Source organism: Eretmochelys imbricata, chromosome 1, assembly GCF_965152235.1.
Source record: "Eretmochelys imbricata isolate rEreImb1 chromosome 1, rEreImb1.hap1, whole genome shotgun sequence".
NCBI classification, from domain to species: domain Eukaryota; kingdom Metazoa; phylum Chordata; order Testudines; family Cheloniidae; genus Eretmochelys; species Eretmochelys imbricata.
The window spans coordinates 13,236,671-13,261,713 of NC_135572.1; the positions used below are offsets into that span (position 1 = coordinate 13,236,671).

The 25,043-nt window shown below is 43.8% G+C and overlaps 1 protein-coding gene across 2 annotated transcripts in view; it reads left to right on the plus strand.

The window, feature by feature from the left end:
• RAB6A (RAB6A, member RAS oncogene family) overlaps positions 1-25,043 on the plus strand; it is a 99,822-nt gene that overhangs the window by 65,654 nt on the left and 9,125 nt on the right. For both annotated transcript variants that reach the window (XM_077837922.1, XM_077838006.1), the window contains exons 5-7: positions 1,965-2,076; positions 6,839-6,932; positions 24,938-25,004. In XM_077837922.1, coding sequence (XP_077694048.1) covers positions 1,965-2,076; positions 6,839-6,932; positions 24,938-25,004 — 273 coding nt within the window. The remainder of the gene's footprint in view (positions 1-1,964; positions 2,077-6,838; positions 6,933-24,937; positions 25,005-25,043) is intronic.

Here is a 25,043-nt window from a genome sequence, read left to right on the forward strand (position 1 = left end):
TCCCATTGAGGCCGTTTGAGAACTGCAGCTTGCTTCATTCCATTGTCCCCAAAATCTGGGTGTGGGCTGGGGAAGGGCATGCCACCTTTTTACCTTAATCGGTCACTTTCATTTTCTGGTATTTAAAGCTCCATGACTAAGGATTTAGCCTTTTAATAATGTAGTCTTTCATTTCATAATAAGGTATATACACTTTTGAGGACTAAAATGTTAGTGCTTTTTCACCTCCACCCTGAAGACTGGTTTAAAAGGCCAGAACAACCCTCATTTATTGGCTTTTAATTTTTAAAGAGCAATAATTTTGTTAAAGGAGAATTAAACCTTCAGAAGATTTTTCCATTTTAAATCAGTAGTGACTGGATTAAATAGTCTGATTCTACCCAAATCCAAACAGGGCTTCTCCTTTTATTCATAAATACTCTAGTAGATTATAGCAAGAATAAGGGCTTCCCTTGTAAACTTATTTAATTGTTATAAATAAACATTTTAAATTGAGCTAAAATTGCACGATAGTTGTGAATTTTGGACTTCTCTTCTGACCTCGTGATTATTGCTAAGTACTAAAGCAAAGCTTTATGCCATTAAGTTGCTGGCAAGTCTTAACCATCGAAGACTTACAGTATTTCACTGTACCATTACAAAGCCAACAGTTACCACAGAGATCTCCTTATTTAAGTGTAGGCAGATACTTTGGCATCTCGGTGATCGTAGGTTTTGTATGTTAACTGTTAAATTGAATGGTACTGCAGTTGATATTATTGTTAGGAACACAGCTTTGCAAACAAGGTTATTGTATATTCATTTGTTAATGCCTATTTCCTAGAATCTTGTTTTGCAGCTTAGATGTTCATTACCTATTCTTCTAAAGCTGCTGGAATCTGGAAGGGGCTTTTAGTTAGAAAAGAGCCAAAGGATCCTTTTTTGTATGTTTGTATGTAAACAGTTCTGAACTTCTTTTGAGGTCAGTGATCAACCCAACAAGGGTGGCTAGTAATTATATAAGCCAAATATTCCTAGGAGAACAAAGCTAAAACTAGTGATCACAAAATGAGTAAGCAACACAGTGTATAATTGCTATTAAACGCTTTTTAAAAGCCTTGAAACAGTAGGGCCCTCTTACCAATGCGCATATTCAGTATTTTTCAAATCATGAGTAGTACAGATTAAATAGCAAAGTTGTTATGCCCCCATTCCGTATATAAAATAGGCTCAACTACAGCCTGGTGTAAGTGTCTACACTACAGTGGAGCCCCCGCCGATGTAAGTTGCCAACTAAATTGACTTAACTCCACCTCTGTGAGAGCCATAGCACTTATGTTGATGTAGTAGGGCGACGCAGTGTCTGTGTAGACACTGCGTTACTTACATCACCTGTTGGCTCCCAGCCCCGTGCGGGGCTGACAGCCAGAGCCCTCACCACCCTAACATTGACAACCTGAGCTGTCAGCACCAGGGCTGTGGGGCTCCAGCGGTCAGTGCCTCACAATGCCCTACTTCAGTCTGTGGAAACTCCTGGTGAGGGATGAGCACCACTGACAGAAGGAGCGTGGTGTGAATGTGAACCTCCACTTTAACTACTGCGGTGGCTGTACGTTGACTCAGTTTTGTAGTGTAGACAAGCCCTTAGTTCAATAAAGTAAAATAACAGTTCTTTAAAAGTAATAATAAAAAACTCTTCATAATGTGCACCCTGATACTAAAAGTCCATTTATAATTGGATAGATGAAGTTCAATTACAGGTGCATTTAAAGCCAAAGGGTAAAATCCAAGACCCACTGAAATAAATAACAAAACTCCCATTGACTTCATTGGGGTCAGGATTGCATCCATTGATTCTACATAGCCCTAATGTACCAATTACCAGAGAATGTGAGGCTTTTAGTCAAGATTTATGGCTGTATTGGCAGTGATCTGGGAAGAACATTTTACAGTGACACTCATCTTTGTCCACTCTTCCTTACTAGATGTAAACTCATTCCAGCAAACCACAAAATGGATTGATGATGTCAGAACGGAAAGGGGCAGTGATGTCATCATTATGCTAGTGGGAAATAAAACAGATCTAGCAGATAAGAGGTACGGAGAAATAATTTTTCTTAATTATATGGTCAATTTGCTGTTCATTTCGCGGAGAAAGCTCTGTTTAAAGTGATTCTGTTATTTTTGGCCCAAAATCTAGTTTGTTTAAATTATGCTGAAGCCAGATGTGAATAGAAATTTCTTGATTTTAAAAAAAAAAAAAATCAGTTGACACTTTATTTAAACATTTCCTGGCTTGAGTGTGAGCCCACAGGACAGCATTGTGTGTGAGAACCAGAACCAGCATTATCCGCAAGAACCAGGAAGTGAAATTAACCAATCTAGCGTCAGTGTCCAAGCTGAGTGAAATGTAGAGTCAATAGCATCAGTGAAGGAGTAAACTAGATTTAAAACGTTTAATAATCTAGGTTTAGTGTATGTGACTAATTTAAATGATTATCTTGAATATTCCTTTAAACATTAGTTTGTTTTTAATGTTAAGATTAAAATCAAAACCATATTTAGAATTTTGTTTAAAAGAGCAGCTTCTGTTGAACGGAGTGATTTTTCTCTCTCCTGCCCCCCTTGTCATAACTACTGTAATTTTTTTAAGGGTAAGTTTTTTCAGACACACTGATACAAAGTTGCACTGGCATTTGGACATTCTGCTGCCTTGCTACAGTGGATTTATGCTAATCTCTCCATACAAAGTGGTACAAAAGAGTGTCTTTTTAAAACATAAACACATAATGGCAGTATGTCCTTCTGAACATGACAATATTCTAGTAACAGACTTGGTTAAAGTGTAAATTTCATGACATTAGCTTCCTGTGTGTCATAAATGGTGTATCATAAACTTGAGTTCAGGGAGAAGCTGGGTATATGTTGAGCACTTTAGGATATTTGTTTGGAAGATCTTTAGCTCCTTTCAACAAAATAGTTTTTAGTTGATTTAACTTAAATATTTTAAAAGTAGTTTTTTGATACTTTCAGGTTACATACAATTATTTTGAAAAAAGTTAAATAACCATATTAAGGTTTAGCTAAACAGGGCAATAATCGCTAGTTAGTGCAGCGTAAGAGCACTAATTCTTATCAAGCCATACAAGTGAAGTAAGAGTGGATACAGCTGTAGGTAGGAGGAAGGGCAGTGTAGATACAAGTCTAATAGGTTATACTGGTAGTAAAATAACCGTGCCTAATAGGGTACAGAATGTGAGTGAGGCTAAACAGCAAAAATTAAGATGTTTGTACACTAATGCAAGGAGCCTAGGTAACAAAATGGAGGAACTAGAGTTACTGGTGCAGGAAGTGAAACCAGATATTATAGGTATAACAGAGACCTGGTGGAATAGTAGTCATGACTGGGCTACAGGTATTGAAGGGTATGTGCTGTTTAGGAAAGACCGAAATAAAGGTAAAGGTGGTGGAGTAGCACTGTATATCAATGATGAGATAGAATGTAAAGAAATAAGAAGCGATGAAATGGATATGACTGAGTCTGTCTGGGCAAAAATTAAATTGGGGAAGAAAACTATTAGAGCCTCCCCTGGGATAGTGCTTGGGGTGTGCTATAGACCGCCGGGATCTAATTTGGATATGGATAGAGCCCTTTTTAATGTTTTTAATAAAGTAAATACTAATGGAAACTGTGTGATCATGGGAGACTTTAACTTCCCAGATATAGACTGGAGGACGAGTGCTAGTAATAATAATAGGGCTCAGATTTTCCTAGATGCGATAGCTGATGGATTCCTTCAGCAAGTAGTTGCTGAACCGACTAGAGGGGATGCTATTTTAGATTTGGTCTTGGTGAGTAATGAGGACCTCATAGAGGAAATGGTTGTAGGGGATAATCTTGGCTCAAGTGATCACGAGCTAATTCAGTTCAAACTGAATGGAAGGATTAACAAAAATAAATCTGCAACTAAGGTTTTTGATTTCAAAAGGGCTGACTTTCAAAAATTAAGGAAATTAGTTAGGGAAGTGGATTGGACTGAAGAATTTATGGGTTTAAAGGTAGAGGAGGCCTGGGATTATTTTAAATTAAAGCTGCAGAAGCTATCGGAAGCCTGCATCCCAAGAAAGGGGAAAAAATTCATAGGCAGGAGTTGTAGACCAAGCTGGATGAGCAAGCATCTTAGAGAGGTAATTAAGAAAAAGCAGAAAGCATATAGGGAGTGGAAGAAGGGAGGGATCAGTAAGGCAAGCTACCTTATTGAGGTCAGAATATGTAGGGATAAAGTGAGACAGGCTAAAAGTCAAGTAGAGTTGGACCTTGCAAAGGGAATTAAAACCAATAGTAAAAGGTTCTATAGTCATATAAATAGGAAGAAAACAAAGAAAGAAGAAGTGGGACCGCTAAAAACTGAGGATGGAGTGGAGGTCAAGGATAATCTAGGCATGGCCCAATATCTAAACAAATACTTTGCCTCAGTCTTTAATAAGACTAAAGAGGATCTTAGGGATAATGGTAGCATGATAAATGGGAATGAGGATATGGAGGTAGACATCACCATATCTGAGGTAGAAGCGAAACTCAAACAGCTTAATGGGACTAAATCGGGGGGCCCAGATAATCTTCATCCAAGAATATTAAAAGAATTGGCACAAGAAATTGCAAGCCCATTAGCAAGAATTTTTAATGAATCTGTAAACTCAGGGGTTGTACCGTATGATTGGAGGATTGCTAACATAGTTCCTATTTTTAAGAAAGGGAAAAAAAGTGATCCAAGTAATTATAGGCCTGTTAGTTTGACATCTGTAGTATGCAAGGTCTTGGAAAAAATTTTGAAGGAGAAGGTAGTTAAGGACATTCAAGTCAATGGTAAATGGGACAAAATACAACATGGTTTTACAAAAGGTAGATCGTGCCAAACCAACCTGATCTCCTTCTTTGAGAAAGTAACAGATTTTTTAGATAAAGGAAACGCAGTGGATCTAATTTACTTAGATTTTAGTAAGGCGTTTGATACGGTGCCACATGGGGAATTATTAGTTAAATTGGATAAGATGGGCATCAATAGGAATATTGAAAGGTGGATAGGGAATTGGTTAAAGGGGAGACTACAACGGGTCCTACTGAAAGGTGAACTGTCAAGTTGGAGGGAGGTTACCAGTGGAGTTCCTCAGGGATCGGTTGTGGGACCAATCTTATTTAATCTTTTTATTACTGACCTGGGCACAAAAAGTGGGAGTGTGCTAATAAAGTTTGCAGATGATACAAAGCTGGGAGGTATTGCTAATTTAGAGAAGGACAGGGATACCCTACAGGAGGATCTGGATGACCTTGTAAACTGGAGTAATAGGAATAGGATGAAATTTAATAGTGAGAAGTGTAAGGTCATGCATTTAGGGATTAATAACAAGAATTTTAGTTATAAGCTAGGGACGCATCAACTAGAAGTAACGGAGGAGGAAAAGGACCTTGGAGTATTGGTTGATCATAGGATGACTATGAGCTGCCAATGTGATATGGCTGTGAAAAAAGCTAATGTCGTCTTGGGATGCATCAGGAGAGGTATTTCCAGTAGGGATAAGGAGGTTTTAGTACCGTTATATAAGGCACTGGTGAGACCTCACCTGGAGTACTGTGTGCAGTTCTGGTCTCCCATGTTTAAGAAGGATGAATTCAAACTGGAACAGGTACAGAGAAGGGCTACTAGGATGATCCAAGGAATGGAAAACTTGTCTTATGAAAGGAGACTCAGGGAGCTTGGCTTGTTTAGCCTAACTAAAAGAAGGCTGAGGGGAGATATGATTGCTCTCTATAAATATATCAGAGGGATAAATACCAGAGAGGGAGAGGAATTATTTAAACTCAGTACCAATGTGGACACAAGAACAAATGGATATAAACTGGCCACTAGGAAATTTAGATTAGAAATTAGACGAAGGTTTCTAACCATCAGAGGAGTGAAGTTTTGGAATAGCCTTCCGAGGGAAGTAGTGGGGGCAAAAGATCTATCTTGCTTTAAGATTAAACTCGATAAGTTTATGGAGGAGATGGTATGATGGGATAACGTGGTTTTGGTAATTAAATATTCATGGTAAATAGGCCCAATGGCCTGTGATGGGTTTTAGATGGGGTAAGATCCAAGTTACCTGGGAAAGAATTTTCTGTAGTATCTGGCTGATGAATCTTGCCCATATGCTCAGGGTTTAGCTGATCGCCATATTTGGGGTCGGGAAGGAATTTTCCTCCAGGGCAGATTGGAAGAGGCCCTGGAGGTTTTTCGCCTTCCTCTGTAGCATGGGGCACGGGTCACTTGCTGGAGGATTATCTGCTCCTTGAGGTCTTTAAACTACAATTTGAGGACTTCAATAGCACAGATATAGGTGTGAGGTTTTTTTTGTAGGAGTGGTGGGTGAAATTCTGTGGCCTGCGTTGTGCAGGAGGTCAGACTAGATGATCATAATGGTCCCTTCTGACCTAAATATCTATGAATCTATGAATCTAAGTGTTGTTTCCTGGCAAGAAATTTAGGAAATGGCCAGTGGCCACCTTGGCTTTATTACTGAAAAGCCAGAGAATCATAGAAACGTAGGGGCTGGAAGGGATCTTGAGAGGTCATCTCGTCCATCCGCCACATGCTGAGGCAGGATTGAGTATACGTAGGCCATTGCTGGCAGGTGCACTGTAGAAGTCCAGCTTGTATTCTGAAATATTGTGCCCTTCCTCTGGTGGTGACGGGAGACGGTACCTGGCAGGTATAATTACATGTGTGCTGGGACTGGGGAGACATCTCTTGGGGTGGAGGCAAAACCCTAATTGTCAGGATATTCCTATCTTTTGCTCTAATGTTTTTCTTTTCCCCAGGCAAGTGTCCATTGAGGAGGGAGAGAGGAAAGCCAAAGAGCTGAATGTAATGTTCATTGAAACTAGTGCGAAAGCAGGATACAATGTAAAACAGGTAAGTGACATGGGGCAGTGTGTACTGTGCACTCAGTCTGCTGGAATATTTTTACATCCTGTGATGAACCAGGGTACAGCATGTTCCATGGTAGTGGAGATAAGCAAATTGGCCAAGGACTCTAGAGGAACATCCACTCTTCAGTCCGCAGACAGCACTTCTGGGGGATTTTTAGCTGTCATTTGAAAGACCCACCTATAGTAAATTGCTTGAAACCTCATTTATTCACTTTGAAAGGGTGGATGATTTGTCTGGGGTTGGAACCATAGGACTCTGGGTATTCAAAAGCTGATTGGACTAGCTGGAATGGTTGAAAGTGTGGGAAGTCTGGGGTCTCTGACGCTGATTTGCTCTGGGACCGTGGACAAGTCAGTCTGACTACATTTCACCATGGGCAAAACAGGAAGAATAATTAAGCTTCACCAATGATAGTTATTTGGAAGACACTATAAGTGTGAATGATCATTCTCTGACCTCCAGCTCATCCCCTCCAACTATGGAGTGATAGACTTTCAAGTTGGGAAAGGTAATCTAACAGCTTTCTGCAGTGCTGCAGCATTCAGTTTTATGTTGCAAGATGAGTTTCTGCCTTTTTAAATGCTGAACTGCCAAATGAAGTTCTTTCTGCCTGGTCTATTGAAGATAAATTTTCCATTTGCCAAATAGCTAATCAGCCTAAGCAATAAACAGCACTAACCTTGTGTTTACATGCAATAATATCCTTTTTTGTTTTTTCCTGCCCATGTAGGCAAATATCCGTAATTGCAGAATGTGAACAAAGGGCTAGAGCCACTCATGTTCACTCAGAGGCAAGAGCAAAGATGGAGTATGGTGACACAATTGCTTTATTGACTTGGCATTTCTCAAATATCACCTATTGCCTCTAAGATACTTGACAAACAGTCCCATGGTGAAGGGCAGTGAGTTGTTAAAAGATGTAGAACTTTCCTATTGAGACATCTAGGAATAAAACTGCAAAGCAGCTAATGTATGAAGCGCAGAATAATCAATGTACATTAATAATCGTATAACCCTATTGTATCAACTTACTGCACAATTATATACTCTAGTCTTGTATACACTGTGTATCCAAATTAATGTGTCAAATACTAAATGCCCCCTGCACACCAAACGGTAACTTATTACATAATCTTATACTGGTAGTTAGCTTGCTACATGATTTCAGTGTTAAAAACATGGTAAGAAATCAAGCTGTGCTGCTATATTTCAAATCTCTGGTTTCACGTGGTCTTGTCAAACACAAAATACTTAAGTAAAATAGAATATAAGTGACCATGCAGGAGTCGAACAAACATCATTCAGCAAACCGAGTTTGGCTTCCAACCAAAGGCTCAAAGGAGATTGTACAGGAAGTGTTGAATATTCTGAAGTGGTTATTTAGGAAGGGGCTGCCTATTGGAGTATGCAGGTTTCACTGCTAATGAGGAATGGTGGTGACCACTGACTTTTTCTTGTGTGTGGTGTGGTGGTGGGGGGATGGGGATCCTCTGGACATACCCAATTTGTACTCACCTCAAGGTTACTGTGACTCCCTGTCCAGGCTAGGAAGACAGCACATGTCTCCAAGAGCTAGCTTACTAGCTGTGTTGGAGCGGGACATCTGGGTCCTCAGTGCAGTTATGATAACTCAGAGAAGCCATTGGATAAATAAGTCTTTTACAGCATGTGTCTGGGCTTCATCTGGGCATAGATCTCACATGAACAAATGACACGAGGTGCAACTAAAATATGCACTTAATGAGGTGACCACAGTGTATGTCATTAAGGTGGTGGTAGATCCATTTAATGCATTATGTGAGGGCAAGCTTTAGCTTTTTGTACTGTTCAGGAACTTTACTGATGGGATTGTCAGCACAAAGGCTAATTCTCCAGTTGTAGCCCCTTCCCTGAAAGAGAATTTTAAGAAACATATCAAAGATTCTGTGCAATCAAATGCTTTTAATTCCTTAATTGCTAGACAATTTGTAAAACTAACGATTTTTGTTCTATTTTCTGAAAAAGATTCAAAGGCTCATCATCAATAGGATGTTTCTTTAAACTATTGAATAAACTAAAGATTTTGGGATGCAGCGGAGTTTTTGTTTAGTATTGTATTCAGCAAATCACAATGGGTGGTTTTAAATCACTGGAGGCTGTTGCATGGCATTGGGTGCCATCATAATACAGATTAATAATTCATACACCTGTCAAATTTTCATGTGGAAATGGACAGAGGAAAGCTTAAGTGAGCTCTAGCTATAAGTGAAGTTAGTATAAGCAAGTACACTCAGATGGGCACTTGACAAGAACTTAGGCCTGGTCTACACTACGAGTTTAGGTCGAATTTAGCAGCATTATCTCGATTTAACCCTGCACCCGTCCACACAACGAAGCCCTTTTTTCAACTTAAAGGGCTCTTAAAATCAATTTCTTTACTCCACCGCCGACGATGGGATTAGCGCTGAAATCAGCCTTGCCTGGTCGAATTTGGGGTACTGTGGACGCAATTCGACGGTATTGGCCTCCCGGGAGCTATCCCAGAGTGCTCAGTTGTGACTGCTCTGGACAGCACTCTCAACTCAGATGCACTGGTCTGGTATACAGGAAAAGGCCCACAAATTTTTGAATCTCATTTCCTGTTTGGCCAACATGGCGAGCTCACCTGCACAGGTCACCATGCAGAGCTCATCATCACAGGAGACCATGCAGTCCCAGAACTGCCAAAGAGCTCCAGCATGGACCGAACAGGAGGTACAGGATCTGATCGCTGTACAGGGAGACGAATCCGTGCTGGCAGAACTCCGTTCGAAAAGACAAAATCCCAAAATATTTGAAAAAATCTCCAATGGCATGAAGGACAGAGGCTATAACAAGGACCTGCACAGTGTCACGTGAAAATTAAGGAGCTCAGGCAAGCCTACCAAAAAACCAGAGAGGCAAACGGCCGCTCTGGTTCAGAGCCCCAGACATGCCGCTTCTATGCATGCCATTCCAGGGAGTGCAGCCACCACTACCCCAACCCTGTGCTTTGACGCTGTCCAAGGAGTGGGAGGCAACGGAAGCGGGTTCTGGGGGCAAGGAAGATGAGGAGGAGGTTGTAGATAGCTCACAGCAAGGAAGCGGAGAAACCTGTTTCCCCAACAGCCAGGATCTGTTTCTCACCTTGGACCTGGACCCCAGTACCCCCTGAACACACCCAATGTGGGCTCCCGGACGCTGAACGCGGAGAAGGGACCTCTGGTGAGTGTACCTTTGTAAATTTTATATATGGTTTAAAAGCAAGCGTGTTTAATGATTAATTTACCATGGCATTCGCAGCCAGTACAGCTACTGGAAAAGTCTGTTAACGTGTCTGGGGATGGAGTGGAAATCCTCCAGGGACATCTCCATAAAGCTCTCCTGGATGTACTAACAAAGTCTTTGCAAAAGATTTCTGGGGAGGGCAGCCTTATTCCGTCCTCAATGGTAGAACACTTTTTACCGCGCCAGGCCAGTAGCATGTAGTAGGGAATCATTGCAGAACAAAGCATTGCAGCGTATGGTCCTGGTGTTTGCTGGCATTCAAACAACATCCGTTCTTTATCTCTCTGTGTTGCCCTCAGGAGAGTGATATCGTTCATGGTCACGTGGTTGAAAGAGGGTGGTTTTAGTAAGCGGACATTCAGAGGTGCCTGTTCCTGCTGGGCTGTTTGCCTGTGGCTGAACAAAAATCATCCCTGCTGTTAGCCACGCGGTGGGGGAAGGGGTGAAGCCATCATCCCAGAGAATTTGGGGGGGAGGGGCTAGTTGGATTTCTGCTGCACGTGAACCCGGAAACCTCAGCCCCTCCTTTTAAATGGCCAACCCCACGGCTACTTCATATGGGAAATGAGGGCGCTGCTGTTTGAAACCAGTCCCACTTGTTATGAAGGTTAAAGAACCCAAAAGACTGTGGCTTACCATGGCTTCCTGCAAGCTGAATTCTGCTGCTCGGCCCTGCGTGTGTGATCTCTCTCACCAAACCAGCATACCCTCAATAAGAGGCAAAATGCAACCTTGTAATGAAAGCACATGTGCTATGTAATGTTAACAGCAAGGTTCACCGTGAAGGAGTGTACCCATTGTTCTATAAAATGTCTTTTTGACTACCGCTCTCCCTTTTTTTCCTCCACCAGCTGCATATGTTTCTCCTTCCCAGAGGCTAGCGAAGATTAGAAGGCAAAAAAAACGCACTCGTGATGAAATGTTCATGTTCTCTGACCTCATGCTGTCCTCCCACACTGACAGAGCACAGCAAAATACGTGGAGGCAGACAATCTGAGTGCAGGAAAACACAATATGACTGCGAGGAGGGGTGGCAGGCTGAAGATGGTAGGTGGCGTCAGCTTGCTGAAAGAAGGCAGGAGTCAATGCTCAGGCTGCTGGAGGATCAAACTCATATGCTGCAGTATATGGTTGAGCTTCAGGAAAGGCAGCAGGAGCACAGACCATCGCTACAGCCCCTGGGTAACCAACCGCCTTCCTCCCCAAGTTCCATAGCCTCCTCACCCAGACGCCCAAGAACACAGTAGGGGGTCCTCTGGCCACCCAGCCACTCCACCCCAGAGGATTGCCCAAGCAACAGAAGGCTGGTATTCAGTATGTTTTAAAGTGCTGCGTGGCCTTGTCTTTCCCTCCTCCACCACCCTACCCGGTGCTTCCCTCCTCCACCACCCCTCCCGGGCTACCTGGGCAGTTATCCCCCTCTTTGTGTGATGAGTAAATAAAGAATGCATGAATGTGAAGCAACAATTACTTTATTGCCTCTGCAAGTGGTGATCGAAGCCGGGAGGGGAAGGTGCTTAGCTTACAGGAAAATAGAGCGAACCCAGGGGGTGGGGAGGTTTCCATCAAGAAGAAGCAAACAGAACTTTCACACCGTAGCCTGGCCATTCCTGAAACTGGTTTTCAAAGCTTCTCTTATGCGCATCGCGCCTTTCTGTACTCTTCTAACAGCCCTGGTGTCTGGCTGCACATAATCAGTGGCCAGGCAATTTGCCTCAACCTCCCACCGTGCCATAAACATCTCCCCCTTACTCTCTCAGGTATTGTGGAGCGCACAGCAAGCAGTAATAACAATGGGAATATTGGTTTCGCTGAGGTCTAACTGAGTCAGTAAACTGCGTCAGCGAGCTTTTAAATGCCCAAATGAACATTCTACCACCATTCGGCACTTGTTCAGCCTATAGTTGAACAGCTCCTGACTACTGTCCAGGGTGCCTGAGTATGGCTTCATGAGCCATGGCATTAAGGGGTAGGCTGGGTCCCCAAGGATAACTATAGGCATTTCAACATCCCCAACTGTTGTTCTCTGGTCTGGAAAGTAAGTCCCTTGCTGCAGCTGTTGAAACAGACCAGAGTTCCTGAAGATGCGAGCGTCATGTACCTTTCCCAGCCATCCCATGTGGATGTTGGTGAAACGTCCCTTGTGATCCACCAGTGCTTGCAGCACCATTGAAAAGTACCCCTTTCAGTTTATGTACTTGCTGCCTTGGTGCCAAGATAGGGATGTGGGTTCCGTCTAAGGCCCCACCACAGTTAGGGAATCCCATTGCAGCAAAGCCATCCACTATGACCTGCACATTTCCCAAAGTCACTACCCTTGATAGCAGCAGCTCAGTGATAGCGTTGGCTACTTGCATCTCAGCAGCTCCCACAGTAGATTTGCCAACTCCAAATTGATTCCCGACTGACCGGTAACTATCTGGCGTTGCAAGTTTCCACAGGGCTATTGCCACTCACTTCTCAACTGTGAGGGCTGCTCTCATCTTGGTATTCTTGCGCTTCAGGGCAGGGGAAAGCAAGTTACAAAGTTCCATGAAAGTGCCCTTACTCATGCGAAAGTTCTGCAGCCACTGGGAATCGTCCCAGACCTGCAACACTATGCGGTCCCACCACTCTGTGCTTGTTTCCCGGGCCCAGAATCGGCGTTCCACGCCATGAACCTGCCCAACTGACACCATGATGTGGACATTGCAGGGGCCTGTGCTTTGTGAGAAGTCTATGTCCAGGTCCTCATCACTCTCGTCACCACGCTGCAGTCGCCGCCTCCTCGCCTGGTTTTGCTTTTCTTGCAGGTTATGGTTCTGCATATCCTGCTGGATAATGCGCACAGTGTTTATAGTGCTCATAATTGCAGGCTCCATGTTCCCAGTACTATGGCATCTGCGCGGGAAAAAGACGCAAAATGATTGTCTGCCATTGCTCTGATGGAGGGAGGGGTGACTGACAGCATGGCTTACAGGGTTGGCTTACAGGGAATTAAAATCAACAAAGGGGGTGGCTTTGAATCAAGGAGAAACAGAATGGCCCCCTCAAGGATAGAACTCAAAACCCTGGGTTTAGCAGACTGTTAATTTCACAGAGGGACAGAGGAGAAAATGAACACAAAACAAATCTGGTCTATTTCTTGTTTTGATCCACTTCATCTATCTTTATACATCTTGCTGGCAGCAGATGGTGCAGTACGACTTCTGGCCATCGTCATCTCCTGGGTGCTCATTAGAAGACAGTGCAGTAGGACTGCTGGCAGGACTGAATTGCCATTAGACGAAACTTAAAAGGGAGATGACCTGGCTGAGTCACTCCCATGTTTGCCCAGGCGCCCCTGACCGACCTCACAGAGGTCGGCTAAAAGAGCACCATGGAGTACGGCGACGATGGCTACCAGTCATACTGCACTGTCTGCTGCCAAAAGGCAATGAGCTGCTGCTGTGTAGCAATGCAGTACCGTGTCTGCCAGCACCCAGGAGACATACGGTGAGCTGAGCAGGCTCCATGCTTGCTGTGGTATGGTGTCCGCACGGGTAACCCAGGAAAAACGTGGAACAATTGTCTGCCGTTGTTTTCACGGAGGGAGGGAGGGAAGGGGGTGCCTGACGATATGTACCCAGAAGCACCTGCGACAATGTTTTTGTCCCATCAGGCATTGGGATTTCTACCCAGAATTCAAATGTGTGGCAGAGACTGTGGGATAGCTACCCACAGTGCAATGCTGCAGAAGTCAATGGTTTCCTCGGTACTGTGGACGCACTCCGCCGACTAAATGCCAACTAAATGCACTTAGAACATTTGTGTGGGGACACACACAATCGACTGTATAAAAACGCTTTCTACAAAACCGACTTCTATAAATTTGACCTAATTTCGTAGTGTAGACATAGCCTTACGAGGAATTGTTCTTTCTGTGGGAAGGAATTGTTTTTCTGTGTTCTTTCTTTGTAAAGCAGATAGGATTTAGATTTTTAGAGTCTTCAAGACAATTGAAGTTGCTGGGGTATGTCAACAAAGCAAGCCCAGAAACGCTGCCTCAAAATCCAATAAGTAGTTGTTGCTGAAGCAGGTCCCAAAAGGGAAGAGACAAGAAATAGCATTAGTCATTCAGTTTTCCATTTTCTTTACTGCTGCTTTCACTGAATGATCTCAGATTATTTTACTGAAATGTGAAAGAAATTCTTCCCCAGGCAAAATGGGAAAAGTTATGAACAGCACCTACGAATGGGTGCAATCCCTATGACCTTCTGCATGAATCACTATTCTTACTAAGATGGTATGAATGGGGGCAATCAAGGTTGACCTTCCCATGGCTGATAACTTCTGTTCATAATAATGTGATATGAGCTAGCTCTGCAGAATAATTACTGCCTTAATCTTCATACAGGAAGTTGATTCGAGTGGTAAATTACTTTAGTCCTGAAATGCGTATTTTGGATATGTATAATGAATTGCATTTATGTAAAATCCTAGATCAATCAGTACTTCATATCATGCGTTGAAGTAAAAATGAAGCCTAGAATAATGCAAATCGCTAATTTTCCCATTTTTAGGATGGAAATTCACAGAAGATTTTAGCAGTACTCTTAATATGCCGGTTTGGTACAAAACATGGTGCCCGGTTGCATTGATTAGGGAATGTGAACTAATCTTTGTCTACTCAAACTGTTGTAACGTAAGACAGTTTTTAACTCTGTTACAATTTTGAATGTAAATTTCAATACCTCCTTCAGAAGCCTATGTGTCAGGCACCACAGTCATTCCTGAAGGGCTGGCAAGTTAGTCCTGCTTCCAGCCTGTCTTTTCAGGGCAAAGTCCTGTTCCAATATCTAAACCCTTCATTAAGCCTGAAGCCAGACTGCTTAGTTTAAGGCTGGCACAGTGGATGACCTTGGAACACAACTTTGCAAACAAGGTATTTTGGACACAGACAAACTTCCGTTCTTGTACTAGTAGATCTTTCAGTGGCTTTCCATACCTTTGACTATAAGGTGTTGACTTAAATACAATATGTAGTAGGAGTTAATGGAACGGCGGTTAGCTGGATCCTTTCAGATCCCTGAAATTCATGGTGGGCCCCTACTTCTATTCCTTAAGGCGTCACATGTAGCACTCTATATGTTGAGTACTTTCATCCATCCTCTCCAGCATATACCTCACATTGAGACACCATGAATTCATGTCACTAATATATTTGGATGATACTGCACTGTGAGTCCTTCTCAAAGCACCCAGTCTCATAAGTCTTATTGGTTGAGCAAGTGCCTGGAAGTGACAGTTGGTTCAAACTTACCCTCACTTATTCTAGGATAGGTTAAGAAGGAAATATTTTGGAATCTATCCCATACAATAAACTCATGGATCAAGAGCATCAGCTTCTGGTTGTTAAGAGCAGGGTGTCACAGCGGTCATGCTGAATTTTAATGCTATCCAAATTGTTTGTTCTCCGTACTTGGGCACTGTGATAGATGCCTTACAAACCTTTACAATGGTTCAGAAGTGGTATTTGCCCTGTATGTTTTGAAACAATTGTTGAAATATAGTGGGTAAGAAGCTTAATCTCTCATTCCACCAGGGCAGACTAATGGGTAATGACAGGAGACTGCAGCCCCGAGACTTTGCTCTTAACTTCAGTCACTCCTAGTGTACCTACTTTTGTGCTTTGACCTCGTTTGTTCTATGTTCCTGGAAAGCAGTGAAGAGTTGGAAAGGATGCAGAGAATGGGCTCATTGCACCCATCATGCAGCTACAGAGGTCCCTTGCTCCATAGTGTGCCACTAGAATGCTGTGGGGTTGCCACATCTCATGGCTGCTCTCTGGCAGTGAGCTCCCTGCCTCTTCCACCAGAGAAATGCAGGGAGTGGGTTCTCGGGACCTGAGTATGGCAGTCTGGCTCGGCTGTACTTATGTAATGTTCAAGACAAGGACAGAATTGACCTCCTAGCTTCCCCTTCCAAAGAGACTTTGTGGTGCTCCCCTTCCAAAGTAGTGGCTTTCCCCCTTCAGGACCTAAAACCCCATTTGGTCTCCAGGAAAAGAAAGGAAACATGAGCCCACAGGAAAATAGTGCATTTAACAGAGGCTTCCTGTCTTGAGAAGAGGAGTGCAATGCATGTTGGTTAAGCCGAAAGCTTTGTTCTCCAGTGGTTCATAAGCAATCAGGTACCTGACTTGATTCAGAGGAATCTGGGGCAGTCGGAGGTACAACTGTTTGCAGTCAACTCGAACAGGTGGAAAAGGTTTGCACCAGCAGATAAACTAGCTTGGAAGACTGGGCACATGAGGCTTTTTCAGTTGCCTTGGTTCCACCTGGTGTTTGCATTTCCCCATCCTCATCGTGGGAACAGCTCTAATAAAGAAGCTGATGGGCCAAGTCTCGTCCATTCTCCTAGCTGCAGTTTCCACCAAGACTGTTTCTCTCTCAGGCTTCTATTCTACTCCCAGATCTGTTAGTTCAGGGCCCTCTCCAGACATGCAGGTGCAGATTTCAAAAGGTATTTAGGCACCTAACTCCTGTTAAAATCAGTGGGAGCTAGGCTCCTAAATACCTTTAAAAATCTGAGCTCCAGTCTCTATGCATGTGACACTCCTCCTGGCTTGGGAAAGGAGGATATCTGAAGGAAAACGGGATGGTGAGCAGCGTTTCAGACACCCGTCTGGCTTGAGGGATGGTCTATTTCAGTAGCATGTTAGAATGTTGGTAAGGGTGCTTCCTGCAGTTAAAGTAGTTACTTCAGAGCAAAATTGTCCCTTCTGCTGATCTAGAATTCCTCTAAGTGAGTTTCAGCAAAGCCCCCCAAATTTCTTGTAGATTCGGGGGGGGGGGGCACTTCAGGATTAAGGGGAGGCTGGATTGCTTGCTTAGATTTAACAATTCTACCCTACTGCAAAATTCTCTTTATTTGTTCTATTTGCTGGCACAAGCAGCTCTATAAAAGGCTTTGAGATTCGTGCTCTCCAGGGTGTATGTGACAGACTCTTACAAATCAGCAAGCCAACTGAGCCCAGAGTACATTAGGGTTCACTCCAGTGGATCTGGTGAAGTCTCAGCAGAGACAGGGGAGGTCTCTGAAGAGCTCTTACGGCAGCTATCTGGTACGTTTTACATATGTTCTCAAAGAACAACAGGCTGAGTGTGGCATCAGGTGATGTGGCATTTGACAGGATGGGTTTCTCGTAGTAGTAGTTCAAGAACAACAGCCCCATGGGGTAGCCCCGTGAGGTAACCCTATTCTGTAGAATAGCCCAGGTCTAACAGTTCGGCACTTTCTCCCGTCCCTGTGATTCTTGTTCTTATATAATGGGGAAGAAGAGCTCTGTCTCCTATCACTGTCCCTGTAGAATGAGACCTCTTCATAGTCACTGTTCTCCTGGGACAGACCCCTTTCTCTCAGGTCTAGTACCTGAGTTCTCACCTGGGACAGAGACGACCCTTCCCTTGTCATGTTGCTGAATGGACAGTGAGGGAGAGGAGGGTTGAGTATGCAAAGAGTTGAGAGCCCCTGGTTTAGAGAGAGGTCCATTTAATGTTCCAGGCCTGATTTCCTTACGATAGTCGATGCTGTTAGAATCCCAGCTCAGTTGGATCAATTAACTGGCACAGGAAGTGAGTTGAAACTATCACACCAAAGGGGTGGAGTATCTTGACTCTATGGAACAGGCTTCTCTCCTGCCTGAAGTCACTGGAGGAGGAGCGACCCTTCAGTCAGGTGTGGCAGAATGAGATGTGAAAACTGCATGGGAAGAGATTCTCCTTGTGCCTGTTGCTCTTTCATGCTCCTGTGTTTCACCCCCCTGCCTTTGAAAGGTGCCAAGTGTATGCGGCTGTCTGTGAGATAAAATACAGTGACTGCTGATGTGGGTATGGAAGCTATAGTGAAGGAATAAGTCTGTGTACAAGGCTGCTTTCTAGCCATCTACTTTCCCTAATTGGATTTATTCGCACATGCTCTGGCTGATAAGCACATGGTTCATAAAAGAGAGAGTAGATTTTCTTAGCTGCCAAATTCCCTTTTTTTAGTCCAATAATGTTTTGTTAAAAATGTAGCATAAGGCATAATTTTTGTGCCTTGCCAGACTGTAGAGAAGGGATTGCTGCATTAAACTTATCCTGGCTGTCAACAGCTGGCTTTAAATGCCATAATCTAATCAGTTCCCATCAACAGATTCATTTTTTTAAAATGTTAATTTTTGACTGAATTTCTGACTTTGACTTTAAGCTGGTGAGTATTGCTAGCCTGGGGGGGGGGGGGGGAGGACTCCTATTCCGCACATCAGTAACACCTTCCTTCCAGGGATCTCAAAGCACTTTAAACAAATCAGCAGAGTATGCTGTGAAAGGGGGATTCTCCTAAAAATTGAGGCACAGAAAGGTTACGTGATTTGCCCAGTATCATGCAAGAGGTCTGACAGAGCTGAGAATAGCAGCTGTTTTGTGGTGGTGTCTATAGAGCCTATTGTGGTAGGGCCAGATTTTCTAAAGAGCGCCACACGCACAGTCGGGGTCAGACTTTCAGACCGGTTCAGCTCCTATTTAAGGGCTGGAATAAGTGGATAGATTTTCAAGATTACAGCATGTTGGGTGCTGAGCTCTTGAAAATCAGGCCCGTAGGTGTCTCGCCTGCAGCCCCTTAGCTCCTTGTTCTGTGCTCGTCTTACAAATACCCTTCATCCTCCCATCCTTTTTGTCTCGCATCTGTTTGATTCTCCTGAAAATAGCAGGTGAACTTGTACCTGGTTCTGTCGCGCAGTCCCTAGCAAAACTAAATGGAGTTCTAGGATACCTTAGCATATAAATGTTCACGTGTCCCTCTAGGCCGGGGTTTACCTGGATTGTGGGCTCCTCCTCAGTTCCAGTGCCTCCCTTCATCTTTCTCATCACTTGCCTTTACAATTTCATCTTAAAACCACTGCTGCCTGCTGAAGTACGATGTAGCTGCTCCTCCTCCCTTTCTTTACCCCTAGTTTGCATGGGGGGAGCTCCCAGTGGCTTGTTTTGTCTCCTTCTTGGCTCTTTCCCAGCACTTGGATATTTAAAGGTTCGGGGGGGGGGGGGGGGGGGGCAGAGAGAGGATGGTTGCCCAGTGGCTAGGGTGCTAACCTGCGACTTGGGGAAACCCAGGTTCAATTCCCAGTTTTGCCACAGACGTCTCCTGTGCCTGGGGAAGTCACTTTGGTGTTGTGCTTCAGATCCCCATTGCACAGATAGAGAAAATAGCAGTCCCCCACCTCCCAGGGTACTTAAAGAGAGTGAAGTACTTGTGCTACAGTAACGAGGTCTATAGTACAAGTACCCAAAATACATAGCTGGGAGATGGGATTGATGATGACTTTGAGTTTCCCTTTTCAGTAGTATGTACTTTGGCCGAGATGGTGAAATAGCCATAGGAGGGTACTTGAGTTTTTTTCACTTTGAGCGTCTCGTCCATTCTGTGAGCATCCTAACATTTTTCGACTGCTGCTGTGCATCTAGGAGAATTATTGAGCTGTCCAGAACCAGCAAATCTACTTGAGTAGTTCAAATTATTTTTCTAATGTGCATTAACTTGCATTTGTCCACAGTGAATTTCATCTGCCATTGCGCAACCCATTTGGCTAGCTTGAAGGCCCTCTGGAGTTACTCAGGTTAGATGAACCTAAATCACCAGTCACTCACTTGTCTGTGAACCTTGCCAACTTGGTAGTTCCCCCTTCCTCTCCTCCCCTTTTCTCCAGATCATTTAAGAATGCACTAACCTTACTATGGATCCTTGAAGCATCCAGCTTTTTGCCTTGTTGAAAATAAACATTGTATTCCTTGTTTTCCCTCTTAGCCAGTTTCTCTTGCTTGGCAGAATTTTATCCCTCTCCTCTTGGCCCCTTAAGTTGTTCTAACAACTTCTTGCAGGATTGAAAGTCTGAATTATATCGGTCAGTTCTCTCTCTGCTTTTATTGACATCCTCGAATAATTCAAATAGATTTTCTGCCCCAGAAGCCATGCTGGGCTGCCCCATGCCCATGCTTGTCTTGGAGATTTGGAATTCTATTTTTAAGGTTCAGTGGTGTAAATCCCAGAGTCCACCCCTACTGGCTTTCCTAAAGAGAAGAACAATGCTCATGTGGCAGAGTAGCCACCTGTGACCCAGAGGAACCGAGAGGAGCTAGGTCTGTTTGTATATGGGATTTGGTTGCGTATACTTGATGTGGAGTAATAAGGTTTAGTTCACTTGTGAGTTACTTGGGCTTTGCGTACAATATAAAAGCCTTATTTTGAGAGCTCAGGGGAGAGGCATTTCCACAGCATAGATCATGAAGCCAGATGAGGCTTTTCTTTGGGACTGTCAGGAAGATGTGAGAGCGGAACTAGGCCAGGTGGAAAAAACCTAGAGAGCCGACTCTGAGAATCTGGATTAAATCTGCCGGAAGTGAAGGGTAAAGTAAAGCATCCTTGAAGTTTTAAAGGAATAGTTCTATTTTTTGTGTAATTTACTGCATGTCTTTCACAAATGAAATGCTTCAGCATGGGATGGGTAACTGCCCAACTTACCTCCAGATCAGTTTGCCACCCTCCAGTATGGTCTCAAGTATCAGGGGTAGCCATGTTAGTCTGTATCCACAAAAACAACAAGGAGTCCGGTGGCACCTTCAAGACGAACAGATTTATTTTTACCCACGAAAGCTTATGCCCAAATAAATCTGTTCGTCTTGAAGGTGCCACCGGACTCCTCGTTGCCAGTTTAATGGTTGCTAGTATATATTTTTGGTTGGCCGCTCAGGCCCTTCATTCTTAAATTCCTTCTGCACTCTTGGCTTGATATTGTTGGTCCTGGTGACTTTCTGTTCTTCAATTATTTTGTGCCAGCACCTTCTCTCTTGACACCTCCATCTGACTCTCACCTTCTCTGTGTCGTTCCAGGGCTGAGAATGATGAGAACATCCTGTTGAACAGAAGTTATCACTAGGCTACATTGCCCTGCAGCTCAGTTTATCATTATTTATACAGCCATCATAAATGTTCATGGTGCTTTTAAAGGCAATTTCCCTGCCCTGAAGATCTTGCCATCTGTGTTCAGTTTTTCTTGTGCAAAATTTTTAGAGGTGACTACGCTTTCAGCTCCTAAAAAACACATTAATTGTGTCTGAGACAGACCTGCAGGACTTCTTTCAGCAGAGATCTGGCCCTGCAGAGGCCCCAAGACCTGAGAGACAGCCAGCTACTAAGGATTATTTTACAGGGGTGGGAAGGCTACCACCTCCCCTGACAATGGGATGATCCCGATGAGAAACTTGTGGGCCTTTTGAGCTGAGTTTGCTGTCAGTTTGTATTGCAGTGTGGTGATGAAACAATCCTGCCCCAGAAAAGGTTAGATTATTTTATGGGACTGTTCTATATCCAGAGGCCAGTTATACAGGTGGCAGCCGTGAAGTGAGACTTGTATTCCTTGCTGGAGGGAGACATTCATTATAGGACTCAACTGAAAAAGCACATTGGTGCCTTAAATGTAAAATCTGACCAGCTTGGTAGTGAATGCTTGGAGAACAAATGAAATGCTAGGCAGGAAAGGATGAGTTGGTAAAGAGGGAATTCAGACACTGCCAATAATGTGTGACCATGTTTGGCTTATCCCAAAGTCACTACCGAAAGAGAATTTCAGTTCTGGAAGAGCAATAAGCACCAATATAATACTACTAGACTCTTAGGACTGGCAGAGGAAGACGAGATGGGATCTTAAGTAGCTTCTTGGATCACTGGCTGTAAAGATTTTGCCTCTTAAGGAGGATGATCAATTTTACACTGAGAGAGCTGACCAAATCCTTCTTAAATATGAATAAAAGTAATGGGGTTGGCAGGACTGTCTGCAAATCATTTGATCATAATGGCCATGAAAATCCTGCTGATCATACGGGAAAGGAGACTTTCTCTCTCCCCGGCTTCCTCCTGTGACCCAGGCAAAGTGCCAGTGTCTTTCTAGTTTAAAAAACGGCCTCCTGAAAAATGCGTTGGAGGCTGTGCTGCTTTTCCTGGCAGCTATGTATGAAGTGTGCTGGCAGGACTCTCTTTTGGGAAGCAGAGGTAGGGGAATGGATGTGAGACGAGAGTGAGAAATTGACCATCTGATAGGACGTCTTAATGCCAGAACTCAAGCTGGCCAGATACTTAAAGTCTAGTTCCACTCTCTATTATCATGACAAATTGGTTTAATTATTTCCTGATCAGCAAATCCTTCCATCCTTTCACACTTAAGAACAGGCATTTATCCTATAGGCTTCCTTGCCGTCCTGCCTCCCATCCGCTGCTGATGGACAGTATTGTTAAGCATCTGAAAAGCCGGTGTGCTTTGTCGGTATTTCTTGTCAGTGGCTGCTCTTTAGTGCTTTACTGTAGCTGGTGTACGAGAATTCAGGTAACCCTTTCAGAGCTGTGACTGTCTGGATGGTTCAGGGGAATTGCGGGAGGACGTGGAGACCAGCACCAGGATACAAAAGTTTTGTACTTCTAGGTCATTGGTTCAAATCCATCCCAGACTGGTGCTTCAGCCATCAGAGTCTGACTGTACCTGCATGAAATAAGTTTGTTCTGTTCAGTTCATGTCCTAGTGAACATTGTGCATCTGGTTTTGTTGGCTAAGGACTGAATGGACATAAAGAATGGAGATGTTTGAGATGGTCCCTTCTTAGCAGAAGCGCAATGTGCTTTAGGTGGCACATGATCAGGATTCATTACTGAATCTGATCATTAGCTTCCCCGGCTTAGGCCGCGTACTTAAGGGGAGTGCAACATGAATGCTGATCCCTCAAGAACAGAGTTGAGATGTTAAGTGCTGTGGGGGAAACTTGCTTTACTAATGCCTCTCTCGTACCTCTTGTTAGTTTGGCATCACACCTTATAGCAGCCTGCCACCAAATCAGTAATGAATAGTAATGACAAACAGACATAGGGCAGACTCCAAACGCAGTGTGTAGCCCTGCCCTGGGAAGATCATGCCTACATGTGACGGAGCTGAGGGGCTAGTCTTTTTTATTCCAGTAACACTTGCATAGCTGGTCATGCCAACAAAGTCTTACTGGATTTCATTTCAGCATTGTTTACAGGCGGTAAATTCGTAGTATGAACAGATTCACCCTGGATGTGTCTCGAAGTAGTTCTCTAAGTTCTTCAGTTTCCTGTGGAAGCTAGGTTATTGGAGTAGATGGAGGAAAGTTTGGTGTTATCCAAGGAGATCGGTGAAAGAATAATGGGATGCCTTCAGAGGGACACTGCTATAAGGCTGACGCAATGACTGTGGGGTTCAGACACTTGGTGTCGGTTTCTGTAGCAAGCATTGTGTCTGCAGGTTACAGTCATGTATGTGCTCAGCCAACTGACTGCAAAACTCCAAAGCACCTGGAATCTTCCAGTCCAGTGCCCATGGTGCTTCTCAACACACAGGCATGTAGTACTTGGAAAGCTCGCTGTTAACCTTGTGGAAGTTTAACTGACTTGGTGTGTCAGTTTCACTCTTGTGTCTACTACTGGGCATGTGCTGTGTACACTAGCATAGATCCAATCCTCTGCTCTTGCTGGGGTTATTCTGCAGGGGCTACAGAAAGAAAAGACAGGTAATCTCGTGCATCTCCTCATCTCACACCCCAGAGGATCATACCTGAGTCTGTACGTAATTCCCAGAGGCACTGGGAAACACAGAATGGCACTGTGGAGGGCTGTGCCATTCTCATCTGCTTGATGTGGCTGGTTCTCACAGTGACTCTGGAGAACACAGTTCAGCAAAGGCGCAATCCTTCACTACATGATTCTCCTGCAGGAAAATATCAGAATTCCACAGCGTGAGGAAAACGTTTCCTGTGTCACACATGAACTCTGATGTATAACGTTCGGAAATACGTTATTGACAGAGAAATAGTGAATGGGATTGGTGGCATAGGCCCCTAGTGGCAAACAGTTGCAGGTGGTTGTCTGTCCAGAGGGCTGGGGAAACACCATCTGGCAGACGCCACACAAAGCTGAGCTCCACATTACAGGAAAGATACTGGCTAATTGTAGAAGGCACAGAAGAGGGGAAAAGGTAGGTTTCAGCGTCGTCCCTCACTTTAAAACACCGCGTAGCTGGACATACCTGTCCAACCACATTTTCATTGGTATGAATTAGAGGCAGAAAGTACACGTAAGTGGAAAGGACAAACGAGCATCTGACAAAGAAAGTATGGCAAGAACCAGAATCACCGTACGCTTGAGGCATACGTTCTCATGTAGAACTTGGCATTTGTCTAGTGCATGGTATGTTTCTCTGAATGTGTAACCATTAACTAACACGTAGCTTTCCATGGAGTTGGGAGGCTCTGAATTCTCACGTTACACATGGACAAACTGTCCGAAGTGAAGTGATTTGCCTACAGTCATTCTGCAAATCGGTGCCATAACCAAGATTGGAACTCTGGGGTTCCTGTCTCCCACACTGAGTTCTTTGTTTCCAAAGCCATTCATGGGTTGTTTAACTGTTACTACATAGCCAGTGAGTCCAACTAATTTAACTTCCAGTGTTAACGAGGATGTGCACTTCTCAGAGTCCCAGATCCAAAGGTTACTGTGGGTGTTGGTCTCCTAGGGTAGCCAGTGCAGATTTTGAGATAGTAGACAAGCAGGTATGAAGTCATTCTGTTTTGTCTGGCAAAATTGGAATACATGGTCACAAATGTTACTACGCATTTAATTAGTTTTATCTTTCTCTTTTTCAGCTTTTCCGACGCGTGGCAGCTGCCTTGCCTGGAATGGAGAGCACACAGGACAAAAGCAGAGAAGACAGTATCCTTTATGTCTTCGAGCCATGATTCTGTGGCTGTA